Source organism: Argopecten irradians, chromosome 12 (assembly GCF_041381155.1).
Source record: "Argopecten irradians isolate NY chromosome 12, Ai_NY, whole genome shotgun sequence".
In the NCBI taxonomy this organism is placed as follows: domain Eukaryota; kingdom Metazoa; phylum Mollusca; class Bivalvia; order Pectinida; family Pectinidae; genus Argopecten; species Argopecten irradians.
In genome coordinates, this window is record NC_091145.1 from 38,470,393 (window position 1) to 38,486,923 (window position 16,531).

The 16,531-nt window shown below is 35.3% G+C and overlaps 1 protein-coding gene across 1 annotated transcript; it reads left to right on the plus strand.

Moving 5' to 3' along the window:
• The first annotated feature begins 9,575 nt into the window (after positions 1–9,575).
• On the plus strand, positions 9,576–16,408 carry LOC138304924 (histone-lysine N-methyltransferase SETMAR-like). Its single transcript, XM_069245320.1, has 2 exons — positions 9,576–9,733; positions 15,526–16,408. The coding sequence occupies exons 1-2, from the start codon at positions 9,635–9,637 to the stop codon at positions 16,267–16,269; spliced, it is 843 nt and encodes a 280-aa protein (XP_069101421.1). The 5' UTR covers positions 9,576–9,634; the 3' UTR covers positions 16,270–16,408.
• Positions 16,409–16,531: the final 123 nt, after the last annotated feature.

Consider the following 16,531-nt stretch of genomic DNA (forward strand, 5'->3'; position numbering starts at 1 on the left):
TTATAATTATAAAGACTTTTTCAGTCTGACAATAGAAAACAACAGTAACAACTGTATGATGATCTTGTTGTTGATTGTTAATTTCCCTTTTCTGGACAATGATATCGGGGGATTACATACATATATCTCTTTTGTCCCGTGTTGTCTTGTCTCATTTGTACAAATATTCTACATCTGTAGGTTTCTCTTTCATTTTCGATAGAAACAAATTGATGGAAACGAGAACGTTTTGACTGTTGCATATATATATATCATCCTCGATACACCAGGGGTTACCTTCACTGACGTTATATATCCACTCCATAGTAAAACCGCACTTAAATTATAGTGCGTAAATTCTTAGTATAATTCACGAGGTCACACGATCCTAGCTGATATTAAATTCCGATCCAGATTTTACCTGGATATGATTTTGAAATGCTTAACCACCCTGAGTACATTTGTTATTCTCATTACAAACTGATTTAGTCGTTTCAATAGAGATATAGATTTAGTATTATGATGCTTATAAAATTATGTTATTCAATAGATTGTGCGCACGTAGATTGTGGTTTATTTGTATATCACTATTCTTTGTTGATCATTGCTTATAACACGTGCTCTTATTGAATAAGGGGGTCTCTTATCTCTATCAATGCTATATGTTGCACTGTTTCTGCAATATAAAACGACGTCACACTCTTCACTAATATTAATTTTTCGACAATCACATTATATAATCTAGTACAGCTAGTAAATCTAACATTTGGCTGTGGGAGTAGTGATTTTAAAGATTAATAAACGTGTGAGATGCAATCAATATTCCTTTGTGGAGCTAGTTATGGCAGGTTCGCCGTGGTTCCGGTACTGGTGAGATTTATGGGATGGGTGAGGTGTGGGATGGCAGGATGGCCCTCGAGTATTTTATAATTCAACATTAAATCGAATAAGTTTCCTGTGGGACACACATATCGGAAAGGACAATAAATTCTAATTGTGATGATTTATAATAATTTCGGGGATCGGTCGGATATGGATATAATTACAAATGTAAAACATGTAAACATCACCAAAGATAAATTTACATTTCTAGATAGAGTCCCATGTGGTCATGGTATGGCAGCGTGTGGTAGACTTGTTGTGGATATATAGATAAATGATGGACCTTGGTGATATACTCAATCAGTACATGCCAGAAGTGTCCAAAGGTCAAAAAAAACAGCTTTGAGGAAAGAGAGTCTATAAAAGACACACTAGGGATAAAAAGATCACCAGAGCGTTAGTAAGTTAGCTGCTCCTTCACAAATACATATTATCTTGGCGCAGTTCCTAGTATACTAGCTATTCTATAAAGATTTTGCACATAAATAATAATAATAATAATTTACAAAAAAAGACAAACAAAAAAAATATAAAAAAGAATTAAAAACTTAAAAAAAACTAGTGACTACGACGCAATTAGTATTGAACACCATTCAAAGTCAAATGCGTTGTCATTTGCACAGCTTCGTTTAAATTGTGCTAGTATTACAAGTAAAATAATTACAAAAGTAAACATCAACACGTGTGTAAATCCATGGGCTAACTTAAAGGCTTCTGATTTAGGTAGAAATGTGAGGGTCACGGGAATTTTAACATCGATATTTAAACATCGATTTTAAAACACGAAAATATTTGAGCAGACATATCAACCGCTTCCAAAAGCAAAAAACCTGCCAAACATGTGATGCTGTACTTTTCATTATCTGGTATTGTTGTCAATTTTGGGAGGCTGCCGTGTGTTGATTGAAAATTAAATATTATCAGGGACTCCACAGGACGACAAACATATCTGATATTTCGATGAGATAACACTTTACGATAGATAATTGGAATTTGACCGTATGCTTGCAATATCGACATACAAAAAAAAATCGAAATCAAATCCCTCGAAACGATTAAACGAGTGATACAAATAAACTCTCTATATATATACTGGATACACCTAAACATCGATGGTCGGGGCACAGGGACCTTGCACGATACATTATTATCCCCCGCCCAACGAAGTTGGCGGGGGATATACAAATGGGTTTCCGTCCGTCCGTCCGTCCGTCCGTACGAATGGTTTCCGGAGCATAACTCTAAAACCAGAAGAGATATTTCCACGAAACTTCATAGACACATTAGTCTTATGGTCTAGTAGTGCCTTTTGCTATTTTAAGGTTTTCACTTTTTGTACTTTTTTCTGTAACCATGGAAACATTGCTGAAAATGGCAGATTTTTGTGTAAGAATCGTTTCCGGAGCACAACTCTAAAACCAGCAGAAACACATGAAACTTCATGGACACATTAGTCTTATGGTCTAGTAGTGCCTTTTGCTATTTTAAGGTTTTCACTTTTTGTACTTTTTAGCTCACCTGGCCCGAAAGGGCCGGTGAGCTTATGTCATGGCGCGGCGTCCGTCGTCCGTCCGTCGTCCGTCGTCCGTCTGTCCGTCAACATTTCCTTTAAATCGCTACTAGTCATAGAGTTCTGCATGGATTTTAACCAAATTTGGCCAGAAACATCCTTGGGGGGAGGGGAACAGAACTTGTATAAATTTTGGCTCTGACCCCCCGGGGACAAGAGGGGCGGGCCCCAATAGGGGAAATTGAGGAAACTACTTGTCCTAGAGTTCTGCATGGATTGAAACCAAATTTGGCCAGAAACATCCTGGGGGGAAGGGGAATAGAACTTGTATACATTTTGGCTCTGACCCCCCAGGGACAGGAGGGGCGGGGCCCAATAGGGGAAATTGAGGTAAATCCTATAAATCTCTACTTGTCCTAGTGTTCTGCATGGATTGTAACCAAATTTGGCCAGAAACATCCTTGGGGGAAGGGGAACAGAACTTGTATAAATTTTGGCTCTGACCCCCCGGGGACAGGAGGGGCGGGGCCCAATAAGGGAAAATTGAGGTAAATCCTATAAATCACTACTTGTCCTAGTGTTCTGCATGGATTGTAACCAAATTTGGCCAGAAACATCCTTGGGGGAAGGGGAACAGAACTTGTATAAATTTTGGCTCTGACCCCCGGGGGGACAGGAGGGTGGGGCCCAATAGTGGAAATTTAGGTAAATCCTATTAAATCGCTACTTGTTCTAGAGTTCTGCATGGATTGTAACCAAATTTGGCCAGGAACATCCTAGGGGGAAGGGGAACAGAACTTGTATAAATTTTTGCTCTGACCCCCTGGGGACAGGAGGGGTGGGGCCCAATAGGGGAAATAGAGGTAAATCCTATAAATCGCTACTTGTCCTAGAATTCTGCATGGATTGTAACCAAATTTAGCCAGAAACATTCTTAGGGGAATAGGAACAGAACTTATATAAATTTTGGCTCTGACCCCCGGGGGCAGGAGGGGCGGGCCCAATAGGGGAAATAGAGGTAAATCCTATAAATCGCTACTTGTCCTAGAGTTCTGCATGGATTGAAATCAAATTTGGCCAGAAAACATCCTTGGGGGAAGGGGAATAGAACTTGTATAAATTTTGGATCTGACCCCCTGGGGGCAGGAGGGGCGGGGCCCAATAGGGAAATTTAGGTAAATCCTATAAATCGCTACTAGTCTTAGAGTTCTGCTTGGATTTTAACCAAATTTGGCCCAGAAGAAACATCCTTGGGGTTAACAGAATTCCTATAATTTTTGGCTTTCACCCCCTTGAGCAGAAAGAGTGGGGCCCTAAATAGGGGAATTAGAGGTAAATATTAAAATTCCTTCAGAAAAGAAACAATGAACCTTACTAGGCATTACAAACCAGGTGAGCGATACAGGCCCTCTGGGCCTCTTGTTTCTGTAACCATGGAAACATTGCTGAAAATGGCAGATTTTTGTGTAAGAATCGTTTCGGAGCACAACTCTAAAACCAGCAGAGATATTTCCATGAAACTTCATAGACACATTGTTCTTATGGTCTAGTAGCACCTTTTGCTATTTTTAGGTTTTCACTTTTTGTGTTTTTTTCTGTAACCATAGAAACATTGCTGAAAATATCATATTTTTGTACCAGGTTCGATTCCGCAGCATAACTGGAAAACCGGTTGAGATATATGCACGGAACTCCATAGGCCACATTAGTCTTATGGTCTAGTAGTGCCTTTTGCTATTTTTAGGTTTTCACTTTTTGTATTTTTTTCAGTAACCATGGAAACATTGCTGAAAATGGTAGATTTTTGTGTAAGAATCGTTTCCGGAGCACAACTCTAAAACCAAGCAGAGATATTCCATGAAACTTCATAGACACATTGTTCTTATGGTCTAGTAGTGCCTTTTGCTATTTTTTAGATTTTCACTTTTTGTGCTTTTTCTGTAACCATAGAAACATTGCTGAAAATATCATATTTTTGTAGCAGGTTCATTTCCGGAGCATAACTCTAAAACCAGCAGAGATATTTCCACGAAACTTCATAGACACATTCTTTTTATGGTCTAGTAGTACCTTTTGCTATTTTTAGGTTTTCATTTTTTGCACCTTTTCCGTAACCATGGAAACATTGCTGAAAATATCATGGTAAATGGTAAATGTTACTTTGCAAAAACTCCATCCATCTTTTGTGTATATAGTCTAATATAAATGTCAAGGCTGTATACCTGATTCAACAATTGCAGCCCCGCTCTACTTGAATTATACTCCATCTTTCTTTAGCTCAACTTCCTTTTTCCTGGGTTTTTTTTCCATACACATAAGTCTCCACAATCAAACTTACTTCAGCTTTGATATCTCCATTGGCGGGGGATCTGAAATGACTATGTCCTTGTATATATGTATATTATTTTAGTACATAGCGTGACTTTATTATTTTTGTTTTATGATGTTATACCACCCCGATTGGAATTATCAATAGGATTATCTGAGGTGCTTGTTAGTAAGAAAAAGGATGGCCATAAGGGACACTACCCTGATGGACTCAATATTTTGGATAGTGGAATTTAAAAGTCCAATTTCGATGCGACTATGACGTCACAACACTAAAATTAAACTGATGTTTTTAGAAATAATCCGAGTCCATATGCTATACATCACAGGTTTACGACGCGCGCAAAAAAAAAAATCTAAAAATACTGTATTTTTTAGTTGTTTTTGTTTTTTTGTTTTTTTGCGCGTCGCAAACCTGTGTATACATCGACCTCAGCGTGACCATGGGATTAGCGGATTTTTTTCTTTCATACCTACGGGTGTAATACTAGCTGGTCCAGGGCAATACATTTACACTTATGTCACCCGAGGCTGTATTGCATGGCTACCCATGCAATAAAGCCTCGTGACGTCAAGGCGTCAACAAAATCTCTATTTCCTCGGTAGAATTTAAACATTTTTCTAACAAATATGACTGGTTTTCCTATGAAAAGATGCAAACAATGGAATTTGTGTTGAAAATATCACGTAATTTTTCATGTATAGAAAATTGTGACTTCAAGTCGTGGATTTCTGCGAATTTATTTCAAAATGGCGGGATATTATAGTTGTAAAATTGCAATAAAACGTCGAGGTATGGAAGAAAAAATACTCTTTCATAAGTGGATATGAAGGATAGGGATATTCTACCCTCGGAATCACAAAATGATGCAAAACCCTCGGTAAGCCTCGGGTTTTACTACATTTTGTGACCCTCGGGTAGAATTATCCCTATCCTTCATATCCACATATGAAAGTCTTATAGTCTTATATATTTGGATTTACTCGAACTTTTAAATAAAAAAATAATTCTTTGTACATTAATGGATTTGCTAGGAAGTATAGATAGTCCATGGGGAATATTTTAGCAACAGTATAGATACAAGCAAAGAGAAAATTTACTTCCTATAAATTGTGTGTAAAATGGTAATCAGAACCTATTCTAAAATGAACATGAAAATTATGTGGATGTACTTGAGTTTCGTGTAATAACGCCAAAGTTTCGCGTAACCACGCCAAAAATTTCGCGCAATAACGCCAAAAATTTCGCGCAATAACGCCAAAAGTTTCGCGTAATAACGCCAAATATTTCGCGTAAATAACGCGATAGTTTCGCAACTTTCGCGTAATTACGCGAAATTTGTTTTTTTTTCTTCTACCAAAATGAGCCCGATCGCCCTTTCGTAGAATCTTAACTGAATCCAAGTACTCGTAGTAAAGTGGGAAAAAGAACGATAACTCATTTCTCTTTGACCAATTTCACTAGCTTAGGGTATTAATTCTCGGACCGATACGGAGAGTACTGAAAAAGTGAAAACCATTGTACAGGCGAATATGCACTTTTTACATGCATGAAAATTCTTTATGTTACTAATATAACTCGGTAAATAATACATTGCCAAATGTTTATTGATAATTAGGGATGGGGGATCTCAGTTGTTCCGAGGGTCAAAAATGGGCGTCGAATGAAATCATTGTATTGATCTTTCGGCTAAATTAACAGACAACCGTACTGCCATCATATTTAATTGTTTTAACTATCACAGAAAGCAGCTGCTAACATTGATCCCCTACTTCGCCCTTCTGTTCCGGATCTAAATTAGAATCTCCATCGAGTTGTGTTTCGCCACCCCCGCTCGACATTCCGACAGACAGAGAAAAACCGCTTTAATCCCCATCATTATGGCGAGGACGTCAGTTGTAACACCTTACAATTAGTCAGCGTATATAATCCGTATTGATTGGCAGTGGCAATCAGCGGCGGTGCTCTTAAACAATCTTTCCTGTAAAGTAATCGTGGTAATTGTAGCTGTAAGTAGATCCTACAAGGTACCCCGGGATAGGAGCACCGACTTTCTATCGTGTAGAAACATCTGAAGATTTAAAAAACAAACAAACTTTATTTATAGAAGCGGTTTGTAATGAACGTAGACCTGATTTTCAATTCAAAGTTCCTTAACATGAACTATGTAAAAGTCTATATTCATCCTAATTCCCGAAATCAGGAATATTACATGAGTGGCTGTATATATGAAATTTATCAAACGGGTTCATTGTATATGATTTGGTATGCCACGAGCCTTTAGGTAACGAGTTGGATAAATTTCCTTTTGCATAGTCATATGTGTAAGATTTTATTTTGATAACTTTTTATTAATAGAGATATAAGTGAAACTTTTTAAATTTTGTCTCTATTTAAACAGTAGAAATCCGGCTCGGATGTGACTTTTTCCGTCTACTGAGACAGTGCCACAGAATTTTTCCGAGATGCAATATTAACTATTTTTGATATTTTTATCTTGAAATAAAATTGGAAGCTCAAAACTTTTAATGGTGGTAATGGTTTAAAGTAAGTAACTTTTGTAACTGAATAAAAAGACTAATTCGTATGCAGTGTGAACATTATCTGGATTACCAGATAGTGAACTGTGTGTGAACATTATTCAAATTCGGAACTTTTATAAGGTTTCTTAAAACAATTTCGATCATAGGATTGCTTGAATGTCGCCATCAACGGACAAATAATTCATTGTCTACGTTGGATTACTAATGCGAGTGAACTTTCATTTTATTTCTATGTAATGTGCCACATATGTTTGATATATGAGAAAGAAATACAATACAAGAGAAAAGCAAATTCCACTTGAATTCTTCGTTTTGTGTCCTGTGATTTATATCATTACCAACGGTCCGAACTGAACTTGAAAACAACACACATTTTCTTTATTAAAGGTGGTTAAATAGCAAAATATCCTTAACGGTTGCCTGAAGTATTGACTTTAAAATGTTGATTTAAATGTAGCTAAATGGCAATCCAAAAATAGTACCATGAATGAAGGAAAATGCATTTTTAAAATCTAGTTTTTAAGATGGTGAAACATCAGTACTTTACTCTTGAGTATTAGTAACGATTTTCTAAATATTGATATAAAAGCTTTGCCAAGATAACTTCCAGAACCGATATACGAAGATTCCCTTTGCTTATACAGTTCTACTGTAAATACCGGCTTTGAAAATGTCAGGATATCTTTATATGTAGTCTGGCTATATATACATATATATATATACATATGTAAAAAGTCGTACACTTTTATTTTTTTTTATATTTTTCTTGGTTTATATACATGTGTATATATAGAACATCAATAAACATCTCCTGAAGAACAGCGGCAGCTGGGAAAACGTTAGCTCGATTGCAGATTTGTTTTAGTTTTGTTTTTTTCTATTTAAATTCCATCACAAGGATATTCAATATATATATAAACATCTAAAAACGTGTTTTTCTCTCACAGGAGTAGCTTTACTTTTGAATTAGTATATTGATACAAATATAACTGTATAGATTTGCATGAAAAGCACAAACACAAATGGTTTACTACATGTATATCCGACGGTCTCTTTTAGCGGATGCTGATATTTATGTTGTATATGTATATATATGCAGTTTTAATCAATTCCAATTATTAAGAAAAAAATCATGGAAGTTGTTAGGAAATTAGCTTTATAAAATGTGGGGACCCGTAGAAGGAATATCTTCTAGTTGATTTTAAATACCGCTCGCCAAAATAAAAAGCTAATGTATCAAGAATAAAAAATAACTAGTAAAAGAGGATGTATGAATTAAAATCCGTTAAAATCATTATAATAGTTATATAAACATGCAGATTTTCATGCAGGTAAAAACAAAAAGTAATATTTTAGAGTGAGCTGCGTGTTTACCATTGATGTGTTTTAAAACAGCTATGCTTGGGGTAATGATTTGTAGCATGTAACACTTTATGTACGTATCGTGTGCCATGACATGTGTCTTACTTTTAATCCGGATTTGGCCCCTCTTATGAAAAAAAAGATATTATTTTTATCTTTCTTTTAACGTTGTTGCTATGGTAGCTATTGTTCGTATATATCTAGTGACACTGACAGTTTCCGTTAGCGTAATTCATTATCCACTACTTTAGTGGATCCAGATGTGTATTCTTTTACTTCGTTAAATGGACTTTACTGTTACAACCTGAAATAAATTATGTTATTAAAACGCGTGTTTGTGAAAATAAATCAAATCTAATTTAGTATGTTTCTGTTTGTAGCTATTGACTTTATTTGACATGTACATGTATATAGTCAAAAGTTGCATGTTACATTGTTTTAGTTTCAATCTAGTTTAAATGAAGTCTACATATACATTATCTTTTTGCCTGGAAGTAGCGCATGCAAACTACATTTTATATTTAATCCACAGTACGCATTAATGTAAATTTAAAAAAAAATGTGCTGATCGATAAGAAAAAGTTTAGTGACTCGTACTATATCATACTCGTAGAGCCAAATAATGTTGCTGTAAAGCCATTTTTTTCATTTCAACAGCCACGTGTGTTTGATATGATTTCAATTTGAAAACATTGCTAGCGACACCTCCCTTTTATGTATCCCATCCATGCAAGTGCTTGTTGAAAGTCATTGCTGCATTCTCATTCACTAAAATTTTATGCACCAATTACACGTGATAGAACCATTCTCCGTATATGTAATACAAAATGTGATTAATATTTACTGCTTTAATGTCAAAACAATTTCTTTTGTTTTTTCTTAAAACATAATTTCTCGATTTCCCTCATTTTCGGAGTGGAGTAAACGAAAATCGGAATATAGTATACGGACACCGATTAATTTGTTATAATGCATTTACAACTTCCTGTAGTTATAAGTAACCATGAACATTTTATTAATCCTTGAAATATGCATTCAATAGATCCACTCGACTGGACAGAAGGTTTGGAATCAATAGCTATATACAGTAGAGATGAAACATTGATAAAGAAGATGAAAACGAGCAAGGTATGTATACGTCGAAACTAATAATAGATGTAAACATCGGACTTATCCAGATATCCGGATTTCCTCGTTTCGATTTTAGTTTTAACCAGCGTTGGGAGCGACATAAAAAGTAAATCTACTCTTTAAATATAAAAGATGATAATTAATATAAACGAAAACACGTTTTATTTTTATCGTCTTGTTTAAAAATACATGAACTTCGTTTGGCCACTGTGGTCGATAATATTCTTCAGAAATTTCTTGGAAGTTCGATATTTATCTAACGATATTTATGACGATATAAAATTGTGGCTTGTCATTACACGATTTAATGAATAAAAGAATTACGGTTATCTTGTAAGATATTGAACAAAACTTCAACTGGTTATCTTGTAAGATATTGAACAAAACTTCAGCTGGCACGTTTGAATAAACTATAATACCAACGCAGTACATTATGATTTAGTTAAGGGTATAAATGATATTTTTTAATAAAAAATATTTTATAATTATAAAGACTTTTTCAGTCTGACAATAGAAAACAACAGTAACAACTGTATGATGATCTTGTTGTTGATTGTTAATTTCCCTTTTCTGGACAATGATATCGGGGGATTACATACATATATCTCTTTTGTCCCGTGTTGTCTTGTCTCATTTGTACAAATATTCTACATCTGTAGGTTTCTCTTTCATTTTCGATAGAAACAAATTGATGGAAACGAGAACGTTTTGACTGTTGCATATATATATATCATCCTCGATACACCAGGGGTTACCTTCACTGACGTTATATATCCACTCCATAGTAAAACCGCACTTAAATTATAGTGCGTAAATTCTTAGTATAATTCACGAGGTCACACGATCCTAGCTGATATTAAATTCCGATCCAGATTTTACCTGGATATGATTTTGAAATGCTTAACCACCCTGAGTACATTTGTTATTCTCATTACAAACTGATTTAGTCGTTTCAATAGAGATATAGATTTAGTATTATGATGCTTATAAAATTATGTTATTCAATAGATTGTGCGCACGTAGATTGTGGTTTATTTGTATATCACTATTCTTTGTTGATCATTGCTTATAACACGTGCTCTTATTGAATAAGGGGGTCTCTTATCTCTATCAATGCTATATGTTGCACTGTTTCTGCAATATAAAACGACGTCACACTCTTCACTAATATTAATTTTTCGACAATCACATTATATAATCTAGTACAGCTAGTAAATCTAATATTTGGCTGTGGGAGTAGTGATTTTAAAGATTAATAAACGTGTGAGATGCAATCAATATTCCTTTGTGGAGCTAGTTATGGCAGGTTCGCCGTGGTTCCGGTACTGGTGAGATTTATGGGATGGGTGAGGTGTGGGATGGCAGGATGGCCCTCGAGTATTTTATAATTCAACATTAAATCGAATAAGTTTCCTGTGGGACACACATATCGGAAAGGACAATAAATTCTAATTGTGATGATTTATAATAATTTCGGGGATCGGTCGGATATGGATATAATTACAAATGTAAAACATGTAAACATCACCAAAGATAAATTTACATTTCTAGATAGAGTCCCATGTGGTCATGGTATGGCAGCGTGTGGTAGACTTGTTGTGGATATATAGATAAATGATGGACCTTGGTGATATACTCAATCAGTACATGCCAGAAGTGTCCAAAGGTCAAAAAAACAGCTTTGAGGAAAGAGAGTCTATAAAAGACACACTAGGGATAAAAAGATCACCAGAGCGTTAGTAAGTTAGCTGCTCCTTCACAAATACATATTATCTTGGCGCAGTTCCTAGTATACTAGCTATTCTATAAAGATTTTGCACATAAATAATAATAATAATAATTTACAAAAAAAAGACAAACAAAAAAAATATAAAAAAGAATTAAAAACTTAAAAAAAAACTAGTGACTACGACGCAATTAGTATTGAACACCATTCAAAGTCAAATGCGTTGTCATTTGCACAGCTTCGTTTAAATTGTGCTAGTATTACAAGTAAAATAATTACAAAAGTAAACATAAACACGTGTGTAAATCCATGGGCTAACTTAAAGGCTTCTGATTTAGGTAGAAATGTGAGGGTCACGGGAATTTAAACATCGATATTTAAACATCGATTTTAAAACACGAAAATATTTGAGCAGACATATCAACCGCTTCCAAAAGCAAAAAACCTGCCAAACATGTGATGCTGTACTTTTCATTATCTGGTATTGTTGTCAATTTTGGGAGGCTGCCGTGTGTTGATTGAAATTTAAATATTATCAGGGACTCCACAGGACGACAAACATATCTGATATTTCGATGAGATAACACTTTACGATAGATAATTGGAATTTGACCGTATGCTTGCAATATCGACATACAAAAAAAAATCGAAATCAAATCCCTCGAAACGATTAAACGAGTGATACAAATAAACTCTCTATATATATATACTGGATACACCTAAACATCGATGGTCGGGGCACAGGGACCTTGCACGATACATTATTATCCCCCGCCCAACGAAGTTGGCGGGGGATATACAAATGGGTTCCGTCCGTCCGTCCGTCCGTCCGTACGAATGGTTTCCGGAGCATAACTCTATAACCAGAAGAGATATTTCCACGAAACTTCATAGACACATTAGTCTTATGGTCTAGTAGTGCCTTTTGCTATTTTAAGGTTTTCACTTTTTGTACTTTTTTTTCTGTAACCATGGAAACATTGTTTCCATTTACATTTACATGTACATTTACACTTATGTCACCCGAGGCTGTATTGCATGGCTACCCATGCAATAAAGCCTCGTGACGTCAAGGCGTCAACAAAATCTCTATTTCCTCGGTAGAATTTAAACATTTTTCTAACAAATATGACTGGTTTTCCTATGAAAGATGCAAACAATGGAATTTGTGTTGAAAATATCACGTAATTTTTCATGTATAGAAAATTGACTTCAAGTCGTGGATTTCTGCGAATTTATTTCAAAATGGCGGGATATTATAGTTGTAAAATTGCAATAAAACGTCGAGGTATGGAAGAAAAATACTCTTTCATAAGTGGATATGAAGGATAGGGATATTCTACCCTCGGAATCACAAAATGATGCAAAACCCTCGGTAAGCCTCGGGTTTTACTACATTTTGTGACCCTCGGGTAGAATATCCCTATCCTTCATATCCACATATGAAAGTCTTATAGTCTTATACATTTGGATTTACTCGAACTTTTAAATAAAAAAAATAATTCTTTGTACATCAATGGATTTGCTAGGAAGTATAGATAGTCATGGGGAATATTTTAGCAACAGTATAGATACAAGCAAAGAGAAAATTTACTTCCTATAAATTGTGTGTAAAATGGTAATCAGAACCTATTCTAAAATGAACATGAAAATTATGTGGATGTACTTGAGTTTCGTGTAATAACGCCAAAGTTTCGCGTAACCACGCCAAAAATTTCGCGCAATAACGCCAAAAATTTCGCACAATAACGCCAAAAGTTTCGCGTAAAAACGCCAAAAATTTCGCGTAATAACGCGATAGTTTCGCAACTTTCGCGTAATTACGCGAAATTTGTTTTTTCTCTTCTACCAAAATGAGCCCGATCGCCTTTCGTAGAATCTTAACTGAATCCAAGTACCGTAGTAAAGTGGGAAAAAGAACGATAACTCATTTCTCTTTGACCAATTTCACTAGCTAAGGGTATTAATACTCGGCCCGATACCGAGTACTGAAAAGTGAAAACCATTGACAGGCGAATATGCACTTTTACATGCATGAAAATTCTTTATGTTACTAATATAACTCGAATAAAACATTGCCAAATGTTTATTGATAATTAGGGATGAGGGATCTCAGTTGTTCCCGAGGGTCAAAAGGCGTCGAAGAAATCATTGTATTGATCTTTCGGCTAATTAACAGACAACCGTACTGCCATATTTAATGTTTTAACTATCACAGAAAGCAGCTGCTCACAAGATCCCTACTTCGCCTTCTGTTCCGGATCTAAATTAGAATCTCCATCGAGTTGTGTTTCGCCACCCCCGCTCGACATTCCGACAGACAGAGAAAACCGCTTAATCCCCATCATTATGGCAGGACGTCAGTGTAACACCTTACAATTAGTCAGCGTATATAATCCGTATTGATTGGCAGTGGCAATCAGCGGCGGTGCTCTTAAACAATCTTCCTGTAAAGTAATCGTGGTAATTGTAGCTGTAAGTAGACCTACAAGGTACCCCGGGATAGGAGCACCGACTTTCTATCGTTAGAACATCTGAAGATTTAAAAACAACAACTGTATTTATAGAAGCGGTTTGTAATGAACGTAGACTGATTTTCAAGTCAAAGTTCCTTAACATGAACTATGTAAAAATCTATATTCAATCCAATCCCGAAATAGGAATATTACATGAGTGGCTGTATATATGAAATTTATCAAACGGGTTCATTGTATATGATTTGGTATGCCACGAGCCTTTAGGTAACGAGTTGGATAAATTTCCTTTTGCATAGTCATATGTGTAAGATTTTATTTTGATAACTTTTTATTAATAGAGATATAAGTGAAACTTTTTAAATTTTGTCTCTATTTAAAACAGTAGAAATCCGGCTCGGATGTGACTTTTCCGTCTACTGAGACAGTGCCACAGAATTTTTCCGAGATGCAATATTAACTATTTTTGATATTTTTATCTTGAAATAAAATTGGAAGCTCAAACTTTTAATGGTGGTAATGGTTTAAAGTAAGTAACTTTTGTAACTGAATAAAAAGACTAATTCGTATGCTCTTGCTTTTTATTGAGGAAGATACTGTTTGTCAGCGATGGAGCATCTTTAATATTGTACAATGACTAACAGTTGTATTATTGCACCAAACTAAATAAGACATGTTAACATAAAGTCTTAGACAGTGGAAATCCGAGTTAAAAGTAAGATTATTTATTTAAGAACTTATTTAAATATCTAAAAGTGATGACTATTTTGAGAATGAAAGCTCGTTTGATTTCTTTTACTCCATGCAATTTACTTCATCTTGAAAAGCGTACAAATATGAGGAATTATTGACACAAGATAGTTTCTTAAAACAATTTCGATCATAGTTCAACATTGCTTGAAATTACTTTTTCTTTTATATTCGTTAATTATCATTACTCAAAAATATAATCATTTCTAAATCCAATTATTTTCAGTTCAATTTCAAAGGTTTCTATAAAATGTCTGTAAATATCCATATCGACTCAGTGAAACGGAGAATCAGACATGTTAAGTATTACGTAACCCTACAGTTTTTGTTCTTTATACCATTTAAATGACAAAATCGGTATTTAGATTTTGTATCACGATCTCGCTGGTCGTTGATATCATTCTTTGTTTCTATAATAAGATCCTACATGAAGCCTTTCAGGATTATCTAGAATGATAACGTTTTTATAGAGAATTGAAAATTTTTACTCCAGAAATAATGCTGGCGTTGATATCAGGAAAATCTTTCCTGTATGTAAAATATCATGCCAATTTAGAAATAATCAAGTATCCAGGATATTCCTTACACCGCAATGTCTAATGACCAATTAATGATAGATTGTAGAAAATCACGTTCCTCTTGGTTTTCCATTTTTGCTTTGGGATAAATATTTCCAAAATGATATTGCTGAATGCATGAAAATTTGTTATCGTTAAGAGCAAACTTTACGAACCAGAATATTTTGCTTTCTACAATCAGTCGTTTTATAAGTGACAGTATGAAGTTAATACTAAATATTTTACCAAAGATTTAAATGACGATTATTGTTTACATTTCAGTATGTGAAGGCTAACATTCCGGGTCCCGGTAGTGATATGGGAGATTTCGAGACGCAGATACTCGGCTGTCAATGTTCTTACTGTCCTGAAGCGTGTCCGTGCACCAACAAATATGGAAAGACTTACGAAGATGGGAAAATAAATCTGTCTCTGATCGACGGTAAAAGTATGGTGCCTATCTTTGAGTGTAATACTCGTTGTAAATGCCCATCAGATTGCCAAAATAGAGTAATTCAGAATGGAATTACCACCAAGCTAGAGGTTTTCCACTCTGAAAGAAAAGGACTTGGTTTGAGAACGTTGGAAAACATCGATCACGGAATGTTTGTGTGTGAATATGCCGGTGAGATTATATCCTTTGACGAGGCGAAACTGAGGACAAAACGACAGACAGAGCACGACATGAATTATATCATTGTTGTCAGGGAGCACCACGGGAAGGGTGTCATGGCAACACACATGTGGACCCGACCTATCGGGGGAAACATTGGACGTTATCTCAACCATTCATGTTGTCCTAACCTGGCTATGGTGCCAGTCCGGGTTAACACGATGGTACCAAAACTGTGTCTGTTCGCTAACAGAGACATTCCCTCTCAAACGGAACTGAACTTTGACTATGGACACAGCAGTTCTTTGTCTAACACGGGTAATGTGGAGCTGCCAGACTCCACTAAACCGTGTCATTGTGGAGCATACAGTTGTAAAGGTTATTTACCGTATGAACCGCTTCTATACCAATAAACTAAATCCATGATGCACAAGTGAAAGTAGGCTTTATTTTGTAGCTTTTGTTATTAAATTATTGAGTGTGGTGTTGGTGGAAAAAAATCTTATACGATGGCTATGGGAAAAATAAGTACAAAATGATTAGAACACTTGTTCTTTAGTACACCAAAACTAATTAATCTAAACAATGACATATCAATACATGTACTGTTTGGCTCCTTTGCGCTAACCCTATTAATATCGGATCGTATACATAGGTTATTCCCAATGCATAAAG

Excerpts from the sequence above, each read along its gene's own strand:
- LOC138304924 (XM_069245320.1), top strand. The coding sequence starts at position 9,635 with ATGCATTCAATAGATCCACTCGACTGGACAGAAGGTTTGGAATCAATA. Across the intron at positions 9,734-15,525 it reads AGAAGATGAAAACGAGCAAG|TATGTGAAGGCTAACATTCC; the intron begins GTATGTATACGT and ends TTTACATTTCAG.